General features: G+C 40.2%; 1 protein-coding gene across 2 annotated transcripts in view; it reads left to right on the plus strand.

The window, feature by feature from the left end:
- The window catches only part of LOC125459325 (ethanolamine kinase 1-like), a 416,823-nt gene that overhangs the window by 353,792 nt on the left and 50,550 nt on the right, over nucleotides 1–12,481 (plus strand). For both annotated transcript variants that reach the window (XM_048545648.2, XM_048545649.2), the window contains exon 7: nucleotides 3,821–3,894. In XM_048545648.2, coding sequence (XP_048401605.1) covers nucleotides 3,821–3,894 — 74 coding nt within the window. The remainder of the gene's footprint in view (nucleotides 1–3,820; nucleotides 3,895–12,481) is intronic.

A 12,481-nucleotide genomic window follows, 5' to 3' on the forward strand; every position in this document is an offset into this window, starting at 1 on the left:
AACCCTTTTATTTAACTATTAGATTGATTTGTGAGCACAGCCCCAACTGTGCATAGTCCAGCCCTCTGCCTAATGTTTCTGCACCTCCCTTACTGACTTACCAACATTCTATGAGGTGGTTGGAATTGACGTGCAGGACTCATTGAGGCCCAATTCCCAGGCTGGAAGTACATGGATCCCAAGGACCCCGATAGCACCAAGTGCTCAACTGACTGAGATTGGATGATGCCCATGACTGAAAGCAGGAGCACCTCCTGACTGATGACAACTCCCCTTCTATTGACTAAAGATGGTCCCCTTTGACTTTTAGACACACCAGTTGGCTGAAGCATGTAAAGTGTATTCACTGCAGAAGCTGCTGGCACATGGTGTAGTTATGACATTGATGTAACATGATGTCGAAAAGCAATATATACACCTCCTTGCCAGTCCAGTCCTAGCAAACATGGCCAACTTCTACGTTTCTGTTGATCCAAAAGGCAATGTAGATATGCTATGATCATCCAAGAAAGCAACAAGTGACTGAGTGCTGCAAAAGGAATATTCTATTCAGATCCTTGAGATGAAGATGTGTCCCTACAGCAGCATTACCACATAACATATCAATGAGCTCCAAAGCACTGTAGTGAAGTGAAGTGTCCTCTGAGTTACCGCAGGAGTAGCCATAATGATGTGGGGGTGCTGGTGTTTTGCTGAAGCTGACGTCCACGCACAAAGGCAGACATTGTCACCGCCCACAGACTTTGCCATGGCATGACAGGAAATGAGGGTCAATATGAAGGGTTGGAGAAGAAATTGGTGTGTGGAGTCCACCAGTTAATCACTCAAGACTTTTAATACGGGACTTTACCCTGTTCATTTTCTCACTACCAATGTCCAACAGAATCGTGAACTGCGCAATTAGGGGCAGCACGGTGGCACAGTAGTTAGCACTGCTGCCTCACAGCGTGAGAGAACGGGGTTCAATTCCAGCCTTGGGTGTATGAATTTGCACTTTCTCCCTGTGTCTGCATGGGTTTCCTGCAGGTGTTCTGGTTTCCTTCCACAGCCCAAAGATATGCAGGTTAGGTGGATTGGCCATGCTAAATTGCCTGTAGTGGTCAGGGGGATGGATCTGGGTGGGATGTTCTGAAGTTCAGTGTAGAGTTGTTGGGCTGAAGGGCCTATTTCCACACTCTAGGGGTTCTATAATTCACATAAATAAGGCAAGGTTAGCTAATAATGAGATGCAAATACATAGAACATAGAACAGTACAGCACAGAACAGGCCCTTCAGCCCACCATGTTGTGCCGACCATTGATCCTCATGTATGCACCCTCAAATTTCAGTGACCATATGCATGTCCAGCAGTCTCTTAAATGACCCCAATGACCTTGCTTCCACAACTGCTGCTGGCAACGCATTCCATGCTCTCACAACTCTCTGCGTAAAGAACCCGCCTCTGACATCCCCTCTATACTTTCCTCCAACCAACTTAAAACTATGACCCCTTGTGCTAGCCATTTCTGCCCTGGGAAATAGTCTCTGGCTATCAACTCTATCTATGCCTCTCATTATCTTATATACCTCAATTAGGTCCCCTCTCCTCCTCCTTTTCTCCAATGAAAAAAGTCCGAGCTCAGCCAACCTCTCTTCACAAGATAAGCCCTCCAGTCCAGGCAGCATCCTGGTAAACCTCCTCTGAACCCTCTCCAAAGCATCCACATCTTTCCTATAATAGGGCTACCAGAACTGGACGCAGTATTCCAAGTGCGGTCTAACCAAAGTTTTACAGAGCTGCATCAAGATCTCACGACTCTTAAACTCAATCCCCCTGTTAATGAAAGCCAAAACACCATGTGCTTTCTTAACAACCCTGTCCACTTGGGTGGCCATTTTAAGGGATCTATGTGTCTGCACACCAAGATCCCTCTGTTCCTCCACACTGCCAAGAATCCTATCCTTAATCCTGTACTCAGCTTTCAAATTCGACCTTCCAAAATGCATCACCTCGCATTTATCCAGGTTGAACTCCATCTGCCACCTCTCAGCCTATCTCTGCATCCTGTCAATGTCCCACTGCAGCCTACAACAGCCCTCTATACTGTCAACGACACCTCCAACCTTTGTGTCGTCTGCAAACTTGCTGACCCATCCTTCAATCCCCTCATCCAAGTCATTAATAAAAATTACAAACAGTAGAGGCCCAAGGACAGAGCCCTGTGGAACCCCACTCACCACTGACTTCCAGGCAGAATATTTTCCTTCTACTACCACTCGCTGTCTTCTGTTGGCCAGCCAATTCTGTATCCAGACAGCTAAGTTCCCCTGTATCCCATTCCTCCTGACCTTCTGAATGAGCCTACCATGGGGAACTTTATCAAATGCCATACTGAAGTCCATGGAGATAAAGTCCTCAGAATTTACTTATGCAAATCGATTTTGCTGTTGATTATCTGTTGAAACCTTAAGGGAAAAACTGAGTGTTTTTCTCCACAACAAAAATCTAATTTCTCCATTCTCGCCATATTCTCCCAAATTTTTTGTCATTGCCTACACTGCTCAAGGAATGGGCAAGTTTTGCAATGATGTTTAACTGGAGTTAACTCACTAGATCCTTACAAACTTAACATTGGTCTTCTACATTGATCTACTTACAACAAGCCACTAATTCATATTGAATCTGATCCTTGTCATTCCGGCTTTGCCCATTTTTTCTCTCACTAGTTCCAGACCACTAAAGCAACTCAAACACAAAATCGATGTTAAGATATCAGTACTGAAGCTGCGCTGCACTTTGGGAGATGTTATCTTTTAGATATCAAACTGAAACGTTATTTCAAGGAGAAGCAGCAGAGTTATTCTTTGAGTTTTCAATCACTCAATAAACCTTGTAAAGGCATATTATCTGCTCCTTGTAACATTGCAGATTATGGAAGCTTTCTGCACCCAAACATACATCTCTAAATTAATCATTTGGGCAATTATGACAATCCAACAATGTCAGGGTCACCTTTAAAGTAAAACATTCATATCCAGATGCAGGTTTTCAGATCATTAATACAGTAACACAAGCATTAACATATCATACCTTGTCTTTCATTTTTTGCTTAAATGTATGGTTAGACTGAGCAACTCATTATAAATTCTGTCAGTTTAAGATGGCTGCTTGTATTTCGTAAAGTGTCTAGATACACAAATAATACACAAAAAACTTACAGTCTACCTATTAAGAAATTGTCTCCAAGTCTTAGCGGGTAAGTACCCAAGTTATTCCCATTTAATTTGTTTGGCCTCTGCATCAAATATTCTTTCCAGTAACCTAAGTTGTTTCCCTTTTTTAAGTAGGAAGTAAGTCTGAGGAGTGGATAATAAAAGAAAATGTCATGCTGTAATGATAACAAGGTTATCATAGCTGGATGAACACAACAGATTTTCTGAAGAAAGGCCGAGACCTGAAACGTCAGCTTTCCTCCTCCTCTGATGCTGCCTGGCCTGCTGTGTTCATCCAGCTCCACACTGTGTTATCTCACACTCCAGCATCGACAGTTCCTACTATCGCCCATGTTGTAATGACATCTGCGTGTACAGTGAAGAGGCAGTAAACATTTTGCCAACTCAAGAGTTTAATTGTTTTTTTTCGAACATAGTGTAAAATTCTTTCATTTCACACTTACATTTCTCAGTAACTGCATAAAATACATATTAACTAAAGAGCGATATCTTGCTGATGTAGCTTTTGAATTAAATCCATGCCATTTCTTAAATAAACGTGGAGCGTAATATTGGTCACTACTTTTGCTTTTTCTTTTGGTCTCAATTATTTTTCTCTCTGTTTAGGCTTCACACTTTTCCTGGGGCCTCTGGGCAGTCCTCCAGGCCAGATATTCCACCATTGACTTTGATTTCCTGAGGTAAGTGCCCTGCGTTTTTAGACAAAGTGAAAGAAAACAAAATCTAGCCTGTGTCTGGCTCATTGTTGCTGACAATGTGAACACTAATGCAATTGGAAGCAGCACGTCTAAATAGTCTGTCATGTTTTCTTTAATGTTTTGTAACCCACAGATGGGATTCATTTCCACCCTGTTCCAAAAATGTAAACGATAAAACAGCATTAAAGCACTTTAAACTACTTGATGACATTTTGGTCACGTTAATGAAAACTGGCATTTATACCGATTAGGACAAATCAATCAGAAGATTGAAATACATTGAGTGTCCTTGTCTTCGACCTACTTTCTCGGAGTGCATTTGTAAATTATGAAATGTGATTTGAATATTTCAATGCTTTGATTAAAAAATGCAACAATATGTTATCAAGTGAATTAGCCCATTTAATTTATTTTTTCAATGCACTTCATGTTTTGTCCTGCTCATAACTCATCCTCTTCTAACTTAACCACTCAACGCACAGTATTGTTTCAGTAGTCCTTTCCAGCTTTGGTGGTTACATTAATTGTTAATGACAAAGGCAACCTTCACTCTGTGTGGTTTCCTGCCCACATTTGGATCAATTACAGGGTCTTTTTCCTGATAGGAAATGCAATATGAGATGTGCGAAAACAGTGCGTATATTGTAGTTTAATTGGCTTTTACTGTCGCTCATCCAAGTTCGGCGCGTGTGCTGTAGGGTGTCTGTTCCACAACAGGAAAGAATAAACCCAGACTCAAATCATAGGAAATTCATCAAATATGGTTCTTGGAGTTCTGTCTTTCAAGCTCTGTTTCATTGCCATATGATCTCTATAAACCGAATTACTGTTGGCTTAGGTACAAGACTGAAGGCGCCTGGGGCTAGTTCATAATGAAATCCACATGCACGTGACAATAGAATGATCATGGAGAAGCATGGAAATTTCTCCATTGGATCACTTTATTTCTTTTATAAAAATAAACTCACTATACTTACCACACTTAAGGGAGGAATTGATAATTCACTTGCAGTTTGGATGCATGCATGCCAAACCATTAATAATGACAGGACTAAATGGGTACTTAGACTATCAGATATCTCAAACATTTTTATTGGATGAATATAGCGTACTGTCAAACTTACCCTGCAGTAAGTATATACATTTTATTAATGTTTCGGCTGTGTATAGCAAAAGATGTTGCAAAGTTTGACACTCAGTTTGGCTACTGTAAAACTTTATGCAAAACTTTAAAGCACGTAAATGGTTTTACAATTTCCCTTTTTGTTTTATCTTGTATGGTTCCCAATCGAACAATTCTTTTAAAAGATTAGGCATACCATTAAAGTGGTATTTAAGCTGGATATTTGGTTTGTAAGTGGTTGGTCCGGAATTTAGTGTACCCCCAAACAGTTAAAAATGTGACTACATCCTTTATAATTATTCCTCATGGCACTTCATGGCATCACTTAAAAGTATTTGCTTTTTGCCAATTCCTTTACATCATGTGCAAGATTAATGTTTAATCACAACTATAGTCTTTATTTTGTTTTATTTTTGTGAATACATTAAATATTAAATGCATGCAAAATAATAATGGTACTGTCAGAAGGACAGAACCATTTAACTTGTCTCTTTCAACTTTTGAACTATGTTTCTTCTATGAAGCAGCTGATGGTGGAATTGTTAAAAAATGTCTCTCCTGTAAAGATATGCTTTATATTTTTCATGGCTTTAAAATAACATTGTAAGTATCTTATTGTTGTGACACTTTAATATGCAGTTAATCTGTTCCTGAACTTTAAATTATTATCTTGATATGCCCTTTTCACTCTTAAAACTACCTTATGTACCAGCAACAGATCATTTTTCAGACATCCCCCTTGCAGTATTCCCTCATAATTTTCAACAATCACACTTGTGATTAACTTTGTGGCTCTTCGTTGCACTGCTGCTCGTGTTTAAATGCTTCAGCAATCAGAAATGGACACAGTAATAAAGGTGCAGTTGGAGCAGACAGTCGTACAGTATGTTCATAACTTCCTCATCTCATATTTTGTTTACATAGATCAGCATTCCATTGGCTTTGTTGTTTGCAGTTTGCATTGGTTGGACCTGTAAAGTCTACAAAGAATCTAAGGTCTCTTAGAGCTTCACTTTATTATTTCAATACCACTCATGCATTTCATACATTGCCTGTTCTTCCTTATTATGTACGGTACTTTACAGCTATAAAGCTACTTTACATTAAATTGCATCTGCCCTTGTTGTGTCAATTGCATATTTTGTTTATGTAATGTCTGAGTTGTTTCCTCTAATTTCACCGGTGTTCAAAGGCGCCACTAAGTCTGTGTAGGGTTGCAAGATGTTGTGCAGATAGAGGGTAAGCAGAAAAATGACAAGCCATCTATTATCCTAATTTTTTTTCATTCTGATGATCTTCTGATTCTCCTTCCCTTCCCTGTACTTCTTGGTGCTAGGGATCAAATCTGGGATTTTCTGGAGTGTGGCTCCATAGTTGCTACTAGCCTCCTTGCAGCATAGAAAAATGATCATTTCTTGTGTGGGACCAATTGAATCTGAATCCAACTTTGACCCAATCTGACATGTAGGAGAGGCAACTCAGAAAGGACAGAATGAGTTGGGCAAATTCTGCATGTAGACAGAGAAATGACAGGTGCAATTTCTAATAGGCAGGTTTAATGTGCTGCACACAAGAAAGGAAAGTAGACAGCACATATTTCATGACGGTCATCAGAAACCCAAAAAACAAAGTTGTTTAGGAGTAACCCAAAAGTCTGGCCAGAGCTTGGATGGAGATGCAAAGAACCCATGTTACAACACGATGGCCGAAGTGGAGACACCAGTCTACTTTTTTTCAGACAAATCTGAAGAACCACGAGGTAAGGTTGAGTAACCAAGGAACAAGGAGAACTACAAGGCAAGAACATTCTCAGAAGACTTGCCAAATGCAGTGGCTTGAATTTTTTTAAAATTAATTCATCATATGTGGGCACTACTGGCTGGCCAGCATTTATTGCCCAAACATAGCTGCCTTTGAATTGAGTGGCTTGCTAGGTCATTCCATGGGGCAGCCGAGAGTCAACTATATTACTGTGTGCCTGGACTCACATATCCGCCAGAATGGGAAAGCATGGCAGATTTCCTGACAATCAGCAATGGTTTGCATGATCATCATTGGATGCTTAATTTCAGATATTTGTTTTACTGAATTCAAATTCTACCATCTGCCATGGCAGGATTCAAACCCGGGTCCCCAAAACTTTAGCTGAATTTCTGGATTAACAGTCCAGTGATAATACCACTGGGTCATCGCTTCCCCGGGCATAGCTGAAGTGAGATAATGTGAGGCATATTCGACAGTGCCAGCACATCTCTGTCAGCACAGCAGCTCCTACCTGCTCCACAGCCCTCCAGTGCCTTCAAGGGAGGGATGCAGATACTTAAATGGAAGTTGTGAAAGATGCAATTTCTGAGGCACAGAACAACGTCAAGGTATCAATTTGACACTCCAAGACATCCAAAACAGTGCTTTCTCATACTCAGTGGCCCTCTGCTGCGAAGATCCTTATCAGGAAATGTGTTGGTGAATCCGTAGCAGATTTTCTGTCAGTTCAAACAGCCTTTGATGCTTACATTAGTCTTGTTAACCTTGTTATTGAACGTGCTCAGTCAAAGCAGCCAGTAGTCTTGGTAAATTCCATTGAGATTTATGTAGCATAGCCAATTCACATGAAGATACGGTTATGAAGAATGAGATCATGTGACGTTTTTATTACCATGCTGTCTGAGCAAGACTAGCCTTTGAACAGGCAAATGAGCTTGTGAGTTAGTCCATTAGAAAGCAAGACAACAGGGAGCAATTCAGTGCAAAGCTGAGACTTATTCCAAGCCCATCCGTGGACTAGGTCCAAAGGTGTATATCACACCTAACATGGAGAAAATGGGAAAAGGCAGGACCTGTCATTCTGACATGTTAACATCGTCATGTAAGGAAGCATGGAACGTGACAAGATTTTTGAGCAGAGGGTGGCACGGTGGCTCAGTGGTTTGCACTGTATCCTCACAGCACCAAGGACCTGGGTTCGATTCCAGCCTTGGGCAACTGTCTGTGCGCATTCTCCCTGTGCCTGCGCAGGTTTCCTGTGGGTGCTCCGGTTTCCTCCCACAGTCCAAAGATGTGCAGGCTAGGTGGTTTGGCCATGCTAAATTGCCTGTAGTGTTCAGGGGTGTGTGGGTTATAGGGGGATGGGCCTGGGTGGGATGCTGCAAGGGGTGGTGTGGACTTGTTGGGCCGAAGGGCCTGTTTCCACACTGTAGGGAATCTAATCTAGAGGAGATTCTGTGCCTTTACTTTGGCTGATCCAACACTCTTCAGCAGTTTTGTAATGCAATATCATCTCTTAAAAGCCCAACAAACAGTCAAACTAAAGAGCAAATTGAATATGAGAAAAAGACAAGAGAAACAAGATGGTCCTAAACTTTCCTGGCCAAGTGGAGATAGTTGGTCACGTAACAGCAGCTGATGATCTGGACTAGGATTATTGGTCAGCCAACTTCAAGCTTGGAAATGCTGATTTTGTTTTCTTGATTCGGAATTGATCTATCCTGCCTGATACCTTAGAATAGCTTTACACCGGATAACCTTGACCATCAGATGTCATGGATGCATCATCTTTCAGCCATTGATCTTTTGAGCAACATTTACCTAAGATGGTAAGGTCATGATAGAGTCTACTTATTTCTGACAGAATCAAAACAAAGCCTTGTTTAGATGCCCAGCATGCATCCAACCAAGTCTTTTACAGTGGTGACCAAATATTGTTGCCCAGTTAAAGGACTTACCAGTCCAAGGTGACGATAATTATCTTCCATTTTATGAGGAATTGCCTTGGTTTTTCCAGAAACATGAGCTTTTATCTAAAGAAGATTGAATAATTATGGAACACAGAACATCGAACGTTACAGCGCAGCACAGGCCCTTCGGCTCTCGATGTTGCGCCGTCCTGTGAAACCAATCTGAAGTCCATCTAACCTACACTGTTCCATTATTATCCATATGTTTATCCAATGACCACTTAAATGCCCTTTACGTTGGCGAGTATATGACTGTTGCAGACAGGGCATTTCACGCCCTTACTCCTCTCTGAATAAAGGACCTACCTCTGACATCTGTCCTATATCTATCACCCCTCAATTTAAAGCTATGTCCCCTTGTGCTAGCCATCAGCATCCCAGCGAAAAGGCTCTCACTGTCCATACTATCTAATCCTCTGATCATCTTGTATGTCTCTATTAAGTCACCTCTTAACCTTCTTGTCTCTAACAAAAACAGCCTCAAGTCCCTTAGCCTTTCCTCATGATGGGGAGATTCCCCACAGCTCCTCCTGTTTCTGAAACTCCAGATCAAGAAAATTGAATTACTTCCTGTCAAGAACTGTTCCTGCTTTTCAAAAACTCCAATCAGACTTCTGCCTCTTCTATTGTTGTCTGAAGAGGATGAGTCTATCTCTGCAACATCACCTAGTAAGGCATTATATTCACTGGACACATCAGGACATAGGCCATTGACAGATCCAGTTTTGACATATCAGGAAGAATGTGTTTTGGCAGCTGTGCCTGACACAGTATGTTAGGATTTACTTGATTTTTGTCCCCTCAAAAGTGAACATAGTTCTTCACTTATTCTTCTCATCTTAGGCAAAATATTGTTCTAGTAGAATCACTGCATCTGATTAAATAAAATGTGTGATAGAACTATCAGTCCCTTCAATTGTACATGGTAGTTGCACAGATCTATCAACAAGGATGAAAGCGTGGGCATGAAGCAGTTTTACAGAGTGTGCATGCTATCTGGGAGTAGTAAGATATGTATATTCAGCAGAGTTTTCCATCTACACTGAATGCTGTACTGCTTTTGCAAGAAGGTCCAGAAGATTCTTTGTTCTTATTTAGTTTTAAGTATGCTGACCGAACTGACAGAGTGTGTTAATGATATTTATCCTGCATTATCTTATCATCTAGAAATAGTTTGTATCAGCTCTTGAAGTGGCGCCTACAATCCGAACAGAAAGTCTTCCAGCCCAGCTTCACCAATTCTGAAGCAGTTCCTCAATGAGTTGCAGACTTTCTCCAAATATTTTGAAAACGGCCATCAGTACAGTCTCCCTGTTCAGCTCTTAATCCAGAAATGGAGCATACAACTCAGAAAGTTGAAATTATAATTACATTGTTTCCAAAGAATTGTGATACTTTTGAGCCCTTAGTTGATTCTGCAACCATTCTCTGTTCAATGGTATTTCAGTGCCAACTAACAATTTTCTGTGAAGAAGACATCAGGAACATGGAAATAGCATAACAATGCCCAATCAGGCAGAAGTGGTCTCCTCTTGATAAGCATCTACCAGGCTTTATACCACCGCAACCAGCCCAACACAACCAGCTCTTTCACGATCACAAAGTCTGGAATAATGATAATAATCTTGTTTTTCTTATTTAAACAGTTGTCTATGTGTTTCCACATCAATCTAAAGGTCATTACCAAAACCTTCCTATGCCATTTCAACAGAGCAGATCAGGGAGAAAGCGTGAGACTACCACAGCAATTAAGCTGACATTAGGGGGAGACATTGAAATTTGGAAATACTTCTGGCTAATAGTTTAGAGTTAACTGTTCAGTCAATAATGTTAAGGAAACACTTTCAGTTTTTACTGTTGGAAAGAGTGAACATAATTGCGGGTGATATAGGAAAGGGTTGATTATAATATAGATGTGCCTCTGAGTTAAGCTATGGTGTAATTATGATCACATAGAGGTCATGTGCTAGTACTCAGCTGTAGGATCAAGATGTACAGCACAGAGCATGCTGTTCTGTATCCTTACCATCACATACAGTCTGTAAATAAACATTGTTTAACAGTAACTCAGAAGGCTGACCTAAATTTGTATGAATATCCAAAGAACGCATATAACAAAGGCATCTTCCACAACAGTCAGAAACTCAAAAATGTCATGCTGAACCATTTCAGTAAGGCAAAATTAACTTCTCTGCTCCCTCTTTCAAATTTTAGTATAGCTATCTTAGATCTATGGTTTAAGCTTCAACATATTTATTGTAAAATAACCAAACAACAGGATATGATGAAGGATATTGCTCATGGCAGTAATTACCATAAAGTCGAAGCTTTAGCACAATTACTTCACTGTTTGATTTACTTCTAGCCAAAGCAATCCCAGGTGTGGTAACGTTCTTGATTATTTGCAGACTTTCACAGTCACTATTGTCTTTTGTTGTAGGCAGCAAGATTAACTTGCACAATATTACTTCAAACATGAGAATTTCAGAATCATCCAGCTGTGATTTGTATCAAAGCTGCTGATATATAAGGGTGTGTATAAGACCAAATAATGTGCAAGTTCTGAAAAAAACTGAGGTGAGAGTTAGCTTTTACAATGGCAACAAGAATCTCCAGCTATGACGGGAGTGTTTTTTTTTAAGCATTCAGCACTCTGGAGTGCCTGCGTAGAAAGGAACATCAGAAAATCAGACAGTTTGTAGCTCACGCCTGTAAAGAATTGCCCCCGATCTTCCTTCCATTAATTCAAATGAAAGAAAAATACAGTAATCTCCTTTGCAGGCAGGCACAGACGCAGAGAATAAAAAAAACTGTCCTGGCATTTTTACTACCACTTACCCACTATTAGAACTATCACAAGTTGCTAAGTTTCTGATCATTGATAGGCATGTGGTTACACATTATATCTGAATAACCCTATTATCATTCATTTAAAAATATAATGGGACATCCTGTCATGAGTTATTTAATCATGGAGGGTTCAAACCCAGCAGGGGTTTGTGTTCATGTGCCTTGGTACTGACCTGGAGTTGGTGATGAAGTATTTTATTACCTTATGTGACAATATCGTTCTTTGCTCCTGGCTTTGATTGGGACCTTTAAGAAGATAAGATACTTTATTTGAAAATGGACTATGACAACATGGTCATCACTTCTATGCTCCATGTTTCTGTATGAGGTATTTCATTAAAGAAAGGTATATTCAAATAAAAAAGTGCCAGAGAATACTTTTGGGAACAAAAAATGTTTCAATTCCATAAGTATACGTCGTGATGTAAAGAAACAGTGTGGCTTTTGTTAGCCTGACTGTACTTTATTGCAATGCTTGCATCTGGAATCAAACAAAAATATCAGTTTAACTAAAACCATAGAAAATTCTTGATGGCGCCCACAAGTAAAATAATATCTCATTTCTGACGTTAACTTTAATTGGAATAAGCTAAGGACAGCTAGCACATCTTAACTGTGATTATTTGGGTCTTCTAAAAGTTTGAATTCCAACCTCTAAGAATGCAACATTTCCAGAATCAGACATTTAAAAAAATGGATCTCCTTGTCATTATAACCAAGGAAAAATATTCAAACCATTGCATTCAGTCATCCAGAGTAACCCTCGATGTTCCGGGGTATCGATATTTTTCAAGGACTTCTAGGCTTCTGCCCTCTAATATTCTGTGAAGTAATCCATTTTCATGGCTCATTACTGCACTTG

Source organism: Stegostoma tigrinum, chromosome 17, assembly GCF_030684315.1.
Source record: "Stegostoma tigrinum isolate sSteTig4 chromosome 17, sSteTig4.hap1, whole genome shotgun sequence".
In the NCBI taxonomy this organism is placed as follows: Eukaryota; Metazoa; Chordata; class Chondrichthyes; order Orectolobiformes; family Stegostomatidae; genus Stegostoma; species Stegostoma tigrinum.